This window comes from Rana temporaria, chromosome 2, assembly GCF_905171775.1.
Source record: "Rana temporaria chromosome 2, aRanTem1.1, whole genome shotgun sequence".
Lineage (NCBI taxonomy): Eukaryota > Metazoa > Chordata > Amphibia > Anura > Ranidae > Rana > Rana temporaria.
Window position 1 is genome coordinate 501,825,856 of NC_053490.1, and position 18,226 is coordinate 501,844,081.

General features: G+C 45.9%; 1 protein-coding gene across 1 annotated transcript in view; it reads right to left on the minus strand.

The window, feature by feature from the left end:
* Window positions 1-8,476, minus strand: part of SCAF4 (SR-related CTD associated factor 4) — a 129,063-nt gene extending 120,587 nt beyond the window's left edge. The window contains 1 exon segment of the mRNA XM_040338868.1: window positions 8,140-8,476. Coding sequence (XP_040194802.1) covers window positions 8,140-8,169 — 30 coding nt within the window. The 5' untranslated portion in view covers window positions 8,170-8,476.
* Window positions 8,477-18,226: the final 9,750 nt, after the last annotated feature.

An 18,226-nucleotide genomic window follows, 5' to 3' on the forward strand; every position in this document is an offset into this window, starting at 1 on the left:
AGTCGCTCCGACTTAGAAAAAGGTTCCTGTACGACTTCGGGGGCGGCTCAGACGACCTGCATTGACTTCTATACAGAAGTCGTTTTGCAAATCGCCTCTGAAGTCGTCCTCAGGATTCACACTTTAGGACGACATGCAGAGTCGCCCCCGAAGTTGTGCCGCTGCAGTGAGTACCGACTCTTAGTACAGGCATGCAAATAGGATGTGCTTAAAGTAGGGCTGCAACTAACGATTATTTTCATAATCGATTAGTTGGCCGATTGTTTTGATTAATCGGTTAATAACCGAAAAAAAAAAAAAAATGTGTGGCCATACAACATCTTCATTCAAAAAAAATATATATATTTTAAGAATGTTCGTTCGATTTTCTAATCGTCAGTGGGGTCAAATCGACGTTCGTTTTCAACCTCAGTGATGGGGAAATTTAGGAATAATAGAAAACTTCTTGGTCAAAGGAGTTTTCAGAACGTGTATGTAGTTTTCGTTCAGAAATTACGCTCATTTTAAAACTGAAAGTTAAAAGTAAGTGAAAACTTCAAACAACATTCTTTCATTCAGCGAATGTACAAAGATTGTTTGTATTAATATACAGTAAAACCTTGGGTTTGAGAGCATTTTGAAAGACAAGTAAAAAATTCTAATACATTTTCAATATACAAGCGATGTCTTGATATAAGAGTAGCGTCATGTCACAACTGAGTATAAGAGAGAAGAGAGCAATATGGTTACATTTAATGAAAGTACAACTTCGCTTTGATATACAAGTGCTTTGGATTACAAGCATGTTTCTGGAAGGAATTATGTTGGCAATCCAAGGTTTTACTGTAATATTAACAGTAGCGATTATTTGCTCTAAGAGCTAATTTTCGTTTTTTTTTAACCCATTATGTTACTGGCCGATTAATCGATTATGAAAATAGAAATCGCTTAGTTGTCGATTAATCGATTAGTTGTTTCGGCCCTAGCTTAAAGTGGAACTTTAATCAGATAATCAAGTCCTGCTAGCTCACTTCAGGCTGAACATTTAGGCTTCATTTCCACAGGCGTTTTTACAGCCACTCTTATTAGCCTTTTTTACAGCTTAAAAACGCCTGTCCATTTTTTATTTTTTTTTTACAAAATAAACATGTTTTTTTTTTTTTTTTTGTGAGCCCGGAGCTCAAAAACGCTGCGGTAGCGTTTTTTAATGTCTGGCGTTTTTACAGCTCTACTCTGGAGCTTCAGAACGCCCTGGTCCTGCGGTTTTTTTTACAGTTCAAAAAACGCCTATGCCATTTGCAGCTCAAAAACGCCTATGTGGGCATGATGCCATAGAATAACATGGACAGGCGTTTTTAAGCTGTAAAAAACGCTCAGAAAAGTGGCTGTAAAAATGTCAGTGGAAATGAAGCCTAAAACCAAGTGCCTATGCTGTATAAAAATCCAGTAATACACAGTCTCATGCTATCCTGCACATGCTCAGTTTCCCTCTATTTTTAGGCCCTGATGAGTTTGTTTACAGCCAAGGAAGCTGCTTCTGTTTGATCTGAAACTGCTATGGTGCTGCACATGTGATCAGACACCAGCAATTTGATGGTTTGGTTGAGGACACAAACAAATGTGAGTGTTAGCAATCCCAGCAAACCGTTAAATCCCCCTTTATGATTACTGCTGGTCAGGGTCTCTGGGCTTCAGCAAAATGGCAGCCTCCCGCAAGAAGAAACAGAAGCAATATACAGCACACACAGTATGTATGTATATATATATATATATATAAAAATGTTTGTTCCTTGCTAAAGAACATATTTATTAAGTTGTTATTGGTAAAGTTTCACTTTAAAGTATAACTACAAGACAAGAGTTTTGTTTTGAATTGAGCGGTGGTGGATTAGAACATCTGTCAGTTTTTATTGCCGTCTGTGCCCTCCCATTAGTGGGATTCACTCTCTCCATTTGTTTTGTTTATCATGATCACTAAAAGTGAAAGTAAAAGAAAAAAAAAAAAAAAATAATAATCACAAATTTTGTCCTGTGCCCAGAAAAGTAAGAGGAGGGAATCTTCCCATGGGGACACTAGTTTTGATGATCTGGTGGTCCCCAAGGAATTCCCTCAATTTGCAGAGATTTCCTCTTACTTCCTGTTTGCCTATGGAACAGGAAGTGAAGGTACATTTTCGCAATGAAGCACAGAGGACACAAATTAAACTGACAGGGGGTATAACCCTCCCTTGCTCTATCCATAATGAAAGAAAACATTTTGCCGACAGTGCTACTTGTTTTTTGAAAACCCCTCCCCCTCCTCTCCTGGAATGTATGACATCTGCCTAAGCATGGAAACCAGGAAGTAACTGAAGAAATGTAAAAAAGTTCAAACACAAGTGAACGTGATATACTTTTCTCACTCAGACCAGCAGCTTTGACCGCTTGCCAACTATATACTGTAGATATATACGGCGGCAAGACGGTTCTCCTGCACAAGATCACGTACCTGATCCTGCATTCCCCGGATTGTGGCGTGCGCCACTGGCAACCCGTTCCCGCTGTGATTAGACAGCAGCAGGAACCAATTGGCAGGTACAGCAGACTATGTCCGCCGACACTTCGGCGCACGGGTAGAACGGTGGTCTGCCTATGTAAACGAGGCAGATCGCCATTCTATCAGTATAGAAGACATGAATCCTGTGCCTCTAATAAGCAGGCACACCAATCCATGCCTTCTAGTACAAGCACCTCCCACAGTGTTAACCCTTTGTTCGCCCCTGATGTTAACCCCTGTCATTTATACAGTGACAGTGCATATTTTTAGCACTGACCACTGTACTGGTGTCACTTATTGTCAGATTTGTCCGCCGCAATCCAAAAAATGTTTTTAAAAAAAAAGATAAATAATTGTATTTTTACCACAAATCTGTAGCAGAACACATATTGGCCTAAATTGATGAAGACATTTTATTTAGATTTTATATTTGGGAATGTTTTAGAGCAGAAAGTAAAAAATATATTTTTTCTTCAAAATTTAGGTACAGCGTTGCTGACCACATGAAAATTTGGCCTGGCTGGCCTTGGCGCCGCATATTTGCGTGCATTAGCCCCGATAGAACTGTGCCGAGTACGCGCATCTGGCACGGAGACCGGCGGCTCACGAAAAGCTTCTTACGACCGGGACTTTTTCCGATCATGTCGCCACCGTGACAGCCAATCTCGATGGTCACAAGCAACGTCTCCCGAAATGATAAATCCTTTAAATGGGCGGCACCAAGGGGTTAAATTACCAGTGCTGCATCGCAAAAAAGATAAAATAAAAAATAGTCTGGTCATAAAGGAGGGTAAATCTTCCGGTCCTTAACCAGTTAAGGACCCCTTCACGCCTATATACGTCAGCAGAAGGGCACAGGCACGTACCCGCACGTCGCCATTAAACACTTGCCGACCTCCTCATGTACATATACGTCAGCAGAATGGCACGGACAGGCACATGCACGCACCTATATGTCCTCTGCTTGACGCGGGTGGGGGGGTCCGATCGGAAACACGGCTTCCCCGTGCTTCACTATGGCGGCGCATCGATCGAGTGATCCCTTTTATTAGGGAGACTCGATCGATGATGTCAATCCTACAGCCACGCCCCCCTACTGTTGTAAACACACACTAAGTGAACCCTAAATGTTACAGCGCCCCCTGTGCGTCATTTTTAGGGGTGCTAGATCCATTCAAGGACAAATAGCCCTGAATGTTATTGACCCCCCGAAACAGGTTACCTTTTTTCAGGACTGTAAGGCTTTCTTCCCCTGCCGCAGGTGTAATGTGTGTTTGCATAACACGAGCTGCAGACGTAAAAGTGAAACTTTCCAGTCTACGACCACCTCAAAAGTATACCAGATGAAACACTTTACCACATGTGCCACCCGATATGTTGTTTACCTTTTAACTTGCAAGAAACAATATATCGGACGGACCATCAGAACCTTCACAGTTCGAGTGAACGAGCATATAGCCAATATCCTTTTGGGCAAAACTAACCATAGTGTTCCACGACACTATTTACAATGTCATAATAAAAACCCCCAGGGGACCCAGTTTTTGTTGATTGATCGTTTTGTACCCCATTGGAGAGGCGAATCCCGTGTACGGGGCGTATCACAGTTGGAAACATACTGGATACATGAACTACGCACATACCAACCATTTGGTATGAACGTAGAATGGGATATAAACTAATTTATTAATAAGGCCTAATGTAGTTACCGACGGGGGATATTTTCCACTTTATTTTCTCCCCGCAATGTAAATTAGAGACATATTTTTCCAACCTAATAGGGACCTTATATGGATCCAGGAACTGTGTTTTGTCTTTTAGTGTTTTTTGGGCTATATTTTTAGCCCATAGATTTATGTCCATTTCTTTGTATCTAAATATTTTTTCTTTCCCCATTTATGGTTCAATGTGTCCTGGGGGTGTGTTGCCCTTTTTTCCCCCCTTGAGGGCGACATTCCTCTTTTGACTCCCCATGTGTGCTGCATGCCAGGAGCGCACAGGGGTGGCTATCCCATTGGCCATATACATAAATGAAATCTTCTGTGTAATTTCATTTTTTCTTCCTGTCTGCGGATGGTCTGGCAGTATTGCCAGTACATCGCGACAGGATTTGGCTTCGACGAGCGCGGACGTGCGGCGTTTTGGAGTTAGATCCGCACGTCGGGCAGGCCGCGCTCCTATTGGCCATCAAGCGTCACGTGCTTTCGCATCGCGCGATGACGTCATGCGCGACTTGCACAGTGGCGTTGCGTTCCAGGGTGGTTTCTGGACGTCTGGGGATGCTAGGCTTGCGCTGCATGGAGGATCGAGCGGCGTCCTGGCTGGTGTCCCCAGACGGAACATTTCGGATGGTTCCCTGTAGGCCAGCCTGGCCTCAAGTGGAGAGCCAATATAGATAACCTTTGGTGGATATAATAAATGGGTGGCGATCACTGAGGACAGTTTCAATGCAAGTGGTCAACACCCCCTTTACTCTCTACCCCCCCTCCTCCTGTTTATGCTCAAGGCAATTTATATAACATAGGAATGATATAGGTCATACACTAAGAATGGTGGAATGTTTCCTTTTTTTTCCTTTTATTGTTATGTTTTGCGATATATGGTTTTGTTGACACATGATTCATTTCCTGTTTCTTTTAAAAAAAACGATTGATGATTGGTAGCCATTTGGGTCAGGAGTACTGCCTGATCCGATTGGCTATATAGAAGGGTCACAGGCCACATGCATCATGTGACCTGTCGCATCCAATCACATTGATTAATCACTGAGCTTGCTTGATTGGTCCGCCTACTCAGTTTGATTAAGCACTTTTATTATATATATGTGGCAATATGGGGGTGAAGGTAGATGCCCCAGTTGAAGTCCACTTGGACGAAACGCGTCGGGCTTGCTATACCTGCACCCCATATTGCTTTTATTCATTTTTATACTGAAGTGATCACTTTTATGTTATTTGGTTTTATTACAATAAAACCTATCCTTTTTTTACCTGCACCATCCGGAGCATTGTTTTTTTCTTTCTCCTGCATGACCTGCTTGGATACAAAGTTTTTCATACTCCATGTTTGTGCGCACCTTCCATCAGTGGACACCACTGTTTACATCATTGTTTGTCGCTTGAAACAAGCTGACCTTCTGTTCCTGTCTACGAATCTGAGTTGGAGCAAGTACACCCACGGCGAGGTTCCAGTCCAGGCTTACAGCCATCCATCGGGATATCCTGTGGTGAGTCTACTATTGGGCCATCGTCCAGCCGAGCAGATTTGAGTGGAGTCCTTCCATGCGTTTATGATCTGTTGTCGCTGACAAGCAGATCCACGTCATCTGGTAAGAGTATTCCATCTACTCCTGTTTTTATCGTGCAGAAAGTTTTTCCTATGATGAGGATGTGGCCATACACCCCCTATTGATGGACTTTTTGTTTTGTGTTTTTCATTTCAAATGGACACTCATTCACAGGCTACTGTGATCCTATCACATTGACGCATGTTTTGTATCTTTGTAAGAGTTTTATTAGCGCTGCATATTTTTTTTTTACACACTAAGTGAACCCTAAATGTTACAGCGCCCCCTGTGTTTAACTCCCAAACTGCAACTGTCATTTTCACAATAAAGAATGCAATTTAAATGCATTTTTTGCTTTGAAAATGACAATGGTCCCAAAAATGTGTCAAAATTGTCCGAAGTGTCCGCCATAATGTCGCAGTCACGAAAAAAAACGCTGATCGCCGCCATTAGTAGTAAAAAAAAAAAAAATGCAATAAAACTATCCCCTATTTTGTAAACGCTATAAATTTTGCGCAAACCAACCGATAAACGATTATTGCGTTTTTTTTTACCAAAAATAGGTAGGAGAATACGTATCGGCCTAAACTGAGGAAAAAAATTTTTTTATATATGTTTTCGGGGGATATTTATTATAGCAAAAAGGTAAAAAATATTGCATTTTTTTCAAAATTGTCGCTCTATTTTTGTTTATAGCGCAAAAAATAAAAACCGCCGAGGTGATCAAATACCACCAAAAGAAAGCTCTATTTGTGGGGAAAAAAGGACGCCAATTTTGTTTGGGAGCCACGTCCCACGACCGCGCAATTGTCTGTTAAAGCGATGCAGTCCCGAACTGTAAAAACCCCTTGGGTCTTTAGGCAACATATTGGTCCGGGGCTTAAGTGGTTAAGAGCCCACCGGCGGCGCGCTCGCAACTTAGTCCTGTTCTCCACAACGGCGCCAGCAGGACCCGCAGACCTGATCGCCGCCGGTGTCCCGCGATCGGGTCACAGAGAGGAAGAACGGGGAGAGGTAAGTGTAAACAAACCTCTCCCCGTTCTTCCTAGTGTGGCTGTCATTGATCGCATGTTCCCTGTGTTGGGGAACGACGATCAGTGACGTCACACGCACAGCTACGCCCCCCCACAGTAAGAACACTCCCTTAGGGCACGTTCACTGCCAGTGGCATTTTCACAGTAATCAGAGCATTTTTATAGCACTTTTCGCTGTGAAAACGACAATGGACCCAAAAATGTGTCAAAAGTGGCTGCCATAATGTCGCAAAAACGAAAAAAATAAAATCACTGATCGCCGTTATTACTAATAAAAAAATAAAAAAAAAGGAAGAAGAATACAAATGGCAAAAAACTAACCTCTATTTTATAGACGCTATAACTTTTGCGCAAACCAAATGCTTATTGAATTTTTTTTTTACCAAAAATATGTAGAAGAATACGTATCGGCCTAAACTGAGGATTTTTTTTTTTTATATATATATATATATATATATATATATATATATATATATATATATATATTTTTTTTTGGGGGGGGGATATTAATTATAGCAAATAATATTGTGTTTTTTTTTCAAAATTGTCGCTCTATTTTTGTTTATAGCACAAAAAAAATCAAAACCGCAGAGGTGATCAAATACCACCAAAAGAAAGCTCTATTTGTGGGTGGGGGGGGAAAGGACGCCAGTTTTGGGAGCCACGTCGCACGACCATGCAATTGTCAGTGCCGAATCGCAAAAAGGGGCCAGGTCCTTTAGCTGCATAATGGTCCGGGTCTTAAGTGGTTAAAAGGGCCAGCGTCAAGGGGTTCAAGTGCTGTATGGCAAAAAATGGCCTGGACTTGAAGGTGGGGGGGGGGGGGTAAAGCTTCCAGAGCTGAAGTGGTTAAGTGAGAACCAAATGCAGATCGCTGTTCAGACAGCACAGCAGGTGTAAAATGAGGCCTAATGGGGGCTTTTCCTCTCATTTCCTGTTGTGTCACCAGAACAGGAAGTGACATGAAATGTTGAAACTTCCCTAAGGAGTCACAAATAAGGAAAAATATATATACAGTAGCTGTAACCCTGCCATTCTCTATCCAGAATATAGACAATGGAGATTGGCTTTAGATATAAGGCCCATCTCTAATGTTTACATGTGAGGTCTCTGAGGCCTTCCAGGGTCAAAGGTTGTGACATTCTGCATTATACAAAAGGTGTGTCGTCTGTCCCGTCATTCTTAGCGGCCTGTAGGCCTCGGTGTACGGCTCAGACCTGTCCCCTCCTCCCATAGGCCGCAATGAAAACACAGACCGCGGCCTAGTCCCCCCTGACACCCCAATCCCCCTCCCCGGGCCTCACCTCCTGATTAAAGGCGTTCACGGCGTCCATGCTGCTGCGCTGAGTGAGGGGCGAGGTGATGATGAGAAGGGGGAGGGGTCACCACACACACACACACACTGCGTGTCTCACAGCCGTCTTCGCCTCACTGTCTGTCCTGCTTGCTCGCTGCTACCGCCGCCCTCTCCGCTCCCGCATGTCCCGCTCTGGTGAGGGGATGAGGAGAAAGGCTCTGCAGGGAAGGGGGGGGGAGTGGCTCCGTTCCGCCCGTGTATCGCCAACACTAAGACAGAGGACGGAGCTTCGCTGCCTCACCGCCGGAACAAGATGGCGCAGCTCGGCCAGCGCAAGGCACGCCGGGAGAGAGAAGCGGGGCGGGGCGAGTGGAGACACGCGAGCTCGCGCTTCCCTTGGCGAGTCTCCTCAGCAGCTTCCCGCCTTCCAGGCGCGCTCCGTACCCGCGTGCACGGCGTCTCTGTCTGTGTGAGAGGGAAGTCATATGATCTCCCCACCCCTCCTGTGCTGTGTCAGTCTGGTTAGCAGAGGTGGTGGGCTGCCTAGAGGATAAAAGATGTATACAATTAATAATAAACACTATACATATAATATAAGAAAATATTTATACAAGGGCTCGTTCACACAGTGACTTGGCATTTTTCAGCGCTGATAAAGGCCCCATTTACATCTGCGCGTTGCGGAAAGAAAAGCGCATTGTGCATGGCGGTGCCATTTCCCAACTTCAATACTGGGCACGTTCACCCCCTTCCTGCCCAGGCCAATGTTCAGCCTTCAGCGCTGTCGCACTTTAACCACTTAACCTGGGTTCACACTGCAGCCACGCGGGAAACAGCGTGATTCCAGCGCCGGTCCTCGCATCTCTCTCGCAGGCACTGCACATGGCCCTCTGTGAACCGCTGCGGGTGTCAATACAATGTTAACCACTTCATGGAAATCGCTGTACCCCCTTGTGGGTACTTTGACGCTAAATACCGGGGTTATGGCGCAGCTAGCAGCCATAACCTTGGTATTTTCAGGAATGGCATGCGTTTCTTTTTAACCACTTCAGCCCTGGAAGATTTGGCTGCCCAATGACCGTGCCATTTTTTGCGATACGGCACTGCGTCGCTTTAACCACTTAAAAAGGACGTAAACCCTCTTAAAGAAATCAGCAGAAAAAAAAAAAACCTGCAAGAGAAAGGCATAATGAGCTAGTATGCATAGCATACTAGCTCATTATGAATTACTTACCTGCGATCGAAGCCCCTGAAGCGGCCCTTGATCATCTCCTCCACCGCCGCCATCTCTCCCGTATTTATATCCGGGTATCGCTGCTCCGGCACTGTGACTGGCCGGAGCAGCGGTGACGTCACTCCCATGCATGCGCACGGGAGCCGTTAGTGAAGGCACAATCGCCTTCACTAACGGCACGCTCAGTGCGCCTCCTTAAAGCGGATGTTCCGCCAAAAAAAATTATTAAAAGCCAGCAGCTACAAATACTGCAGCTGCTGACTTTTAATATTAGGACACTTACCTGTCCTGGAGTCCAGCGGCGTCCGCAGCAGAGGATGAGTGATCGCTCGTCACCCTGCTGCTCCCCCCTCCATCCACGCTGAGGGAACCAGGAAGTGAAGTGCTCCGGCTTCACTGCCCGGTTCCCTACGGCGCATGCGCGAGTCGCGCTGCGCCCGCCGATTGGCTCCCGCTGTGTGCTGGGAGCCTAGTGTTCCCTGCACACAACGGGGGGGGGGGGGGCGACGGGATGTGACGCAATGCCCGTCTTTTGCCGTCTGAATTGCCGTCTGAATGCCGGGCCGGAAGTGGGTGCAAATACCTGTCTTTAGACAGGTATCTTCACCCCCCTCCCCCTGAAAGGTGTCAAATGTGACACCGGAGGGGGGAGGGTGCCGATCAGCACGACTTCACTTTAGGGTGGAGAACCGCTTTAAAGAGATATTTCTTGGACCTACAGGTAAACCCTAATCTAGCCTTAATCTAGGCTTACCTGTAGGTCAAAGTGGTCTGTAATGCCGCATACACACAATAGGTTAAACAGAGGACAACGGTCTGATGGACCGCTTTCATCGGTCAAAACCGATCGTGTGTGGGCCCCATAGGTTATTTAACCATCAGTTTAAAAAAAGCCAACTTGCTTTAAATTTAACCGATGGATTCCTAACCGATGGGAAAAAAACAATCGTTAGTAGGCACAACCATCAGTTAAAAATCCACGCATGCTCAGAATCAAGTCGACGCATGCTTGTTTTTTTCAGCACGTCGTTGTGTTTTACGTCACCGCGTTCTGACACGATTGTTTTTTTAACCGATGGTGTGTAGGCGCGACAGACCATCACTCAGCTTCATCGGTTAACCGGTGAAAACAGTCCATTGGTCCGTTCTCATCGGATGGACTGATCGTGTGTACGTGGCATAAGGGTTTACAACCGCTTTAAAGTGGTTGTAAACCCTCTGTGGGAAGTTACACCTACAGGTACGCCTAGATTAAGGCGTACCTGTAGGTGTTTGCAATATCTCCTAAACCTACACAGTTTAGGAGATATTTACCAAAATACACAGTTGTATACGGCGCAGGCGCACTGAGAATGCCGGTTGCGCATGCGCGGAGAGTGACGTCTTCGCCGCTCCGGCCAATCACAGCGCCGGAGCGACGATACCTTGAAGTAGCCTTCCGGAGAGATCTCTGCGCCTGGAGGGGGAGACCAGGACAGCTTCGGGGGCTTCGATCTAAGGTAAGTAATTCATAATGAGTTAGTAGTATGCTATTCATACTAGCTCTTTATGCCTTTGTCTTGCAGGTTTTTTTTTTGGGGGGGGGGGGGTTTACAACCGCTTTAAGCCCCGTTCCATTTCACTGTTCAAAGACCAGAGCACTTTTTTGCGATTTGGCACTGCATCGCTTTAACTGACAATTGCTCGGTCGTGCGATGTCGCTCCCAAACAAAATTTACGTCCTTTTTTTTCCCACAAATAGAGATTTCTTTTGATGGTATTTGATCACCTCTGCGGTTTTTATTTTTTGCGCTATAAGCAAAAATATAGCGACAATTTTGAAAAAAATAACAATATTTTTAACTTTTTTCTATAATAAATATCCCCAAAAAATATCTTAAAAAAATGTTTTTTCCCCAGTTTAGGCCGATACGTAATCTTCTACGGGCCAGATTCAGGTACAGCGGCGTAACTTTGAGCGGGCGTAGCGCATCTCATATGCACTACAGCGACATAACACAGAGAGGCAAGACCAGTATTCACAAAGCACTTGCTCCCTAAGTTACGGCGGCGTAGTGTAAATGGGCCGGCGTAAGCCCGCCTAATTCAAATTAGGAAGGTAGTGGGCGTGTTGTATTAAAATTAACCGTGACCCCATGTAAATAAATGGCCGAACGAACGGCTCATGCACGCGCATGCTCAGAATCACGTCGCATATACTCCTTAAGATACGACGGCTCAATGCGTACAACGTGAACGTAACCTACGCCCAGCCCCATTCACGTACGACTTACGTAAACGACGTAAAATCCGATGGCTGTTCCGACGTCCATACCCTAACATGACTTACCCCTGCTTTATGAGGGATAGCTTTACGCCGGACGTACACCTTACGTAAACGGCGTTGCTTACTGAGACGGGCGCAAGTACGTTCGTGAATCGGCATATCTAGGTCATTTACATATTCGACGTGTAAATCAATGGAAGCACCCCTAGCGGCCAGCGTAAATATGCACCCAAGATACGACGGCATAGGAGACTTACGTCGGTCGGATGGAGCCAGAATTCAGGCGTATCTGGTTTCAAGAATACGGCGCATCCGTGGACTTACGCGGCATATAAGAAGATACGTTGGCGTAAGTCCTACCTGAATCTGGCCCTATATATTTTTGGTAAAAAAAATCGCAATAAGCGTATATTGATTGGTTTGCGCAAAAGTTATAGCGTCTACAAAATAGGGGATAGTTTTATGGCATTTTAATTTTTCTACTAGTAATGGCGGCGATCAGCGATTTTTATCGTGACTGCGACATTATGGCGGACACATCGGACACTTTTGACACATTTTTGGGACCATTGTCATTTTTACAGCGATCAGTGCTCTAAATATGTATGGATTACTGTGAAAATGACACTGGCAGTGAAGGGGTTAACCACTAGGTGGCGCTGAAGGGGTTGTGTGTCCTAGGGAGTGATTCTAACTGTTAGGGGCATGGCTATGAGTGACACGTCACTGATCGCTGTTCCCGATGAGAGGGAACAGACGATCAGTGACAGTGTCACTAGGCAGAACAGGGAGATGCGTGTTTACACTTGCCTCTCCCCGTTTTGCAGCTCTGTGACCCAATTGCGGGACGCTGGCGGAAATCGAGTCCGCGGGTCCCGCAGGCACGGTCACAGAGCTTGTGGCCGGGACACGCACACAGCGGAAATTTCAAAGTGATGTGTATATATACGTTACTTTGCCCAGCCGTGCCATTCTGCCGACGTATATGTACAGGAGGTGGTCGGGAGCCGGCTAACTGACTTGCGCGGTCGTGCGACGTTGTACCCAAACACAATTTACGTATTTTTTTCCCACAAATAGAACTTTCTTTTCGTGGTATTTGACCACCTCTGCGGTTTTTATTTTTTGCACTATAAACAAAAAAAGGCGTCAATTTTGAAAAAAGCAAAATATTTTGTACTTTTTGCTATAATAAATATCCCCAAATTATTTTTAAAAAAGCAATTTTTTTTCTCAGTTTAGGCCAATGTAATGGCGGCGATCTGCCATTTTTATCGGGACTGTGACATTATAGCGGACACATCGGACACATTTTTGGGACCATTGTCATTTATACAGATATCAGTGCTATAATTTTTTTTTTTTTGCATAATGTGAAAGATGAAGTTATGCCGGGTAAATAGATATCTAACATTTCACGCTTCAAAATTGCACACCTCACATGTATGGTTTGAACACCGTTTTCATATGTGGGCGGAACTTTTGTATGCGTTCTCTTCTGCGTGTGAGCACACAGGGACAGGGGCACTTTTTCTTTTTTTTATTGTTAATTTTACCTTTTAACTTTTTAATTTGACACTTTAAATTATTTTTTATTTTGATCACTTTTATTCCTATTACAAAGAATGTAAACATCCCTTGTAATAGAAATATGGATTGATCGGTCCTCTTTACAGTGAGATATGGGGTCAATAAGACCCCATATCTCACTCATTGGCTGGGAAGCAAAAAAAGATCCTGGGGCCAGATTCACGAATAATTGCGGCCGTGTAACGTAACCCGTTTACGTTACTCCGCCACAAGTTTTCAGTGTAAGTGCCTGATCCACAAAGCACTTACCTGTAAACTTGCGGCGGTGTATCGTAAACACGTCCGGCGCAAGCCCGCCCAATTCAAATGGGGCGGGTACCATTTAAATTTGGCGCGCTCCCGCGCTGGACGTACTGCGCATGCTCAGTTTAGAAATTTCCGCCGTGCTTTGCGCGATGTGACGTCATTTTTTAGAACGGCGACGTGCGTAGCGTCCATTCGTATTCCCGGACGTCTTACGCCAAAAAAAAAAAAATTGGAAATTCGACCGGGAACAACGGCCATACTTTAACATGGCTCGACTAAAGTTAAGCCATGTTAAAGCAGGTGTAAATTTGCTAAGGGAAAAATTACTAGCGACGACGTAACGAACGCGAAAACCGTCGTGGATCGCCGTAAATGCTCATACCCGACGCAGGAAAATGACGCAAACTCCACCCAGCGGCGGCCAAAGTATTGCATCCTAAGATCCGACAGTGTAAGTCAATTACACCTGTCGGATCTTAGGCTCCATTCACACCTAGGCAGACAAAATTCGCGGCGTTTGGTCGCCGCAAATCGCGGTACAAATAGCGGCGTTTTGTACCGCGATTTGCGGCGACAAAACGCCGGTATTGTCCGCCTAGATGTGCCCCAGATTGACCCCCTCTATGGAGATGGTTCTCCGGGACCTTTTGCAGGCGGCAGGCGTCCGGCGTTCTGCGTGGAGATGTGAACCATCTCCATAGAGGGACATGTGTTTTCATCCCTCTGGCGGCAGCGGCGTAGCACTACAGGCGTTAAAACGCCTAGATGTGAATGGGGGCTAAGGGCTATCTATGCGGAACTGATTCTATGAATCAGCCGCATAGATAGGACAGGAGATACGACGGTGTATCAGGAGATACGCCGTCGTATCTCCTCTGTGAATCTGGCCCCTGGTTTCCAGCCGAGGCGGCACCGATTGTTTGAATGCAGAGGCCGGGCGTCACGTCATAGCATTGCGCCCCGGCCTCAGACTATCATAGAGACTCCGGTGACCATCTGGTCCGCCAGAAATCTCTATGATGAACATCCGGGGCTGGCGAATCCGTTCTCGGACTCACCGACCGCAGCGTTGAGTCGGTAGAAGCAGCTGACCAGCCGCTATGATCGTTCTTATGGTGTAGGAAATCTGTGGCTGAAAAAGCCAATATCATTCAGATATACCCACACAAAGCCGAGGACGTCATATGACGACTAGCCAAGTGGTTAAAGGGTTAGTTCACCTTTGCCAATAAACTGCCTGTGCAGGTAAGGGCTGTCTGTAGGTAAAAACAAATTATGCAGCTCTGACTAAAGATGAATAATGACCTTGCTATTGGTGTAGGCCATTTATATACCTCCTGAAGCCTGACTGGAAAACTCCTAGGGTGTTGCTAAGAGAAGCCTAGCTGTTACTGTTCACTTTCACCATCACAGGAGTGAGCTTTGTCTTCAGACCCCTCAAATGTGATGGCGAAAGTGAACAGTGAGGCCGCGTACACACGATCGGTCAAAACCGATGAAAATGGACTGAAGGACCGTTTTCATCGGTCCAAACTGATCGTGTGTGAGCCCCATCGGTCAGTTAACCTTCGGTCAAAAAAATTAGGGGCCAGATTCACAAAGAGATACGACGGTGTATCTACAGATACACCATCGTATCTCTGACTTACACTGGTCCTATCTATGCGCCTGATTCATAGAATCAGTTACGCATAGATAGGGCTTAGATCCGACAGTGTTACAATGTGTTACACTGTCGGATCTTATTTTCGATTAAAAAATGGCGCCGGGGGCGTTCCTGCTGATTTACCTTGAATAATATGTAAATCAGCGAGATACGCAAATTCACGAACGTACGCAGACCCGACGCAGTCTTCTTACGACGTTTCCGTAGCGGCTTTCCCGTCGTATACTTACCCCTGCTTTTATCAGGCGCAGCCAATGTTAAGTATAGCCGGCGTTCCTGCGTCGAATTTGAATTTTCTAACGTCGTTTGCGTACGCCGATTCACAAACACGCGCGTCGCAAGTCACGCTCACGTCGAAACCACTGACGTTCTAGTGACGTCAGTGGGAGCAATGCACGCCGGGAAATTCCCCGGACGGCGCATGCGCATTTAAATCGGCGCGGGAACGTGCCTGATTTAAATAGTACACTCCCCCTAGCCGCGGAATTTGAATTCCGCCGGGGGATTTAGGATCCGCCGCCGCAAGTTTGGAGGTAAGTGGTTTGTGAATTAGCCACTTGCCTCTCAAACTTGCGGGAGCGGATCTTAAATCACGTAGATCGAGCGGATCTATAGATCCGCTGATCTACGTGAATCTGGCCCATGAACTTTCTTTAAAATTGAACCGATGGACGCCTAACCGATAGATCAAAACCGTTAGTATGCAAAGCATCGGTTAAAAACCTGCGCATGCTCAGAATCAAGTCGACGCATGCTTGGAAGCATTGAACTTTGTTTTTTTCAGCACGTCGTTGTGTTTTACGTCACCGCGTTCTGACACGATCGGTTATTTAACCTATGGTGTGTAGGCACATCAGACCATCAGTCAGCTTCATCGGTTAACCTTCGGACCGTTCTCATCGGATGGACTGATCGTGTGTACGCGGCCTAACAGCTATGCTTCTGTTAGCAACGCCCTAGGAGTTTTCCAGTCAGGCTTCAGGAGGTATGTAAATGGACTACAGGGTGTTGTCAGCCAGCAGAGAATAAATGTCCATCAGCAGCAACAACATCAAAGACAGGAAATAGAAGCTTTGTGGTCACATGATCACATAGAAGAAAATATATTTGGAGGACAATTTAGTCTGCAGAGAATATAAAAGCAATAGGGAAGTAACATTTAACAGACATATTTTTGTGTAGTCTTTCCTTCTGCTTTAATAGTTTTTGGTCACAAATGACATCTGCTACTCTATAAGAATTGAAGCTAATCCTATTGTATATACATACATACTGGGACTTATCCACCGCCCTGGAGATAAGTAGATAAGTCCCAGTACGCATGTAAACAATAGGATTTATGGATCTACCTGTACAGCTGCAGCTATAGCCAGCCTGTCATTTATTTATACACGCTGGTTGTATGATCCACCTGTCACTCCTGGGCAGAGAAATATGTCCAAATGTACACTGTATGGCGTGATTGCCGCCATCAGGGGGGTACAGGCAGTACACCTGTAAGGGGCCCGGTGGTCCCCAGGGGCCCGGATGGCATCCCCTTTTTTTCCGTCAGCACCCAAAGCCCCCCGACCTCTAAGGTGCCCGGTGATCCCCAGGGGCCCGCATTGCATCCCCTCTTTTTTTTATTTTTTTTTTTTATTTTTTCGGCAGCACCCAAAGCCCCCCCCCTGACCTCTAAGGTGCCCGTGTGGCATCCCCCTTTTTTTTGTTCGTCAGCACCTAAAACCCTCGACCTCTAAGGGGCCCAGATGGCATCTACTTTTTTTTTTTCTTCAGCACCCAAAGCCCCCCTACCTCTAAGGGGCTCGGTGGTCCCCAGGGCCCCGGATGGCACTCAAAGGCCTCCGACCTTAATTCGCAGCGGCAGCCCCCCCAGCTTCTCAATTTCGCAATGCAGCACCCCCCCCCCCCCCCGGTTCTCTGCTGCAGGGGGCCCATGCCTGAAGCGTGTAAATTCCTGATGGCGGCCCTGATTGCAGCCATGTGCAAGAGGCCTTTACATGGTAATACTTTGCACAGTAGGAGACACGGGAGATCTATACTCGTGGAAGTGTTGGTGAGTTTCTGAAGAGACTTCAGGTGGCAATCACATGGGAGTTTTGGTAGAGCAGGTAGCAGGATAGGTAAGTATTTATCTTCCTTGCACAAGCATCTTAAGCCTGTACAAAGCAATGACAGGCTAACCAAAGCCACTGCTGCAAGGAACATCTTGATCAGCCCTGGATGCAACCGGTTAAGTTGTCTGCTAGTGATCCTGTCACCAGTGAGATGTCCCATGTGACATCAACCTTACTGGATATACTGGATAACATTTGCCCAATAAAGTCTGCAGTTTTTGCTATTTAGAGAGTTGCTTAAAGGGGTTGTAAAGGTAAATGTTTTAGGATGCATTAAGGTGAAAAAACATCCGACGGTACCGGCCCCCCCGAACCCCTGTTTTACTTACCTGACCCCACGAAAGTCCCGATCGCGTCCACGTGATCCTCTTCGGTTCCCAGCCTGGACGTTGATTAGCTAGGCTAGACGGATTGATAGCAGCGCACCCATTGGCTGGCGCTGCTGTCAATCACAGCAGATGACGCGGCGCACCGGGGGGCGGGCCGAGTGATACAGTCGGCGGCTATGCCCGCCGCTGTATCACGGGAGCGCGCTCGCAAAAGCTTTTCACCATGCGAGCTCGCATGAAGGTGGAAAGCTTTTGCGAGGAGGAGCCGAGACAGCTGCCAAGTGACCCCAGAAGACAGGGTTAGGGGACACTCTGTGCAAAACGAGCTGCACAGTGGAGGTAAGTATAACATGTTTGTTATTTAAAAAAGAAAAAAAAAAATTGCCTTTAGTGTTCCTTTAACTTCTTCCCGTCCAGGCACGGTGTCCATTTAATAGATTGTAGACACACTAGAGGAGATGGTCAGGGACTGTAGACATACTAGAGGTTATGATTAGAAAGACATACTGGGGAAGATGGTCAGAGACTACAGCCATACTGTACGGTCAGAGACTACAAATATACTAGAGGAGATGGTCAGAGGCTGTAGACATACTAGAGGAGATGATCCAAGACTTTAGACATACTAGAGGAGGTAGTCAGAGAC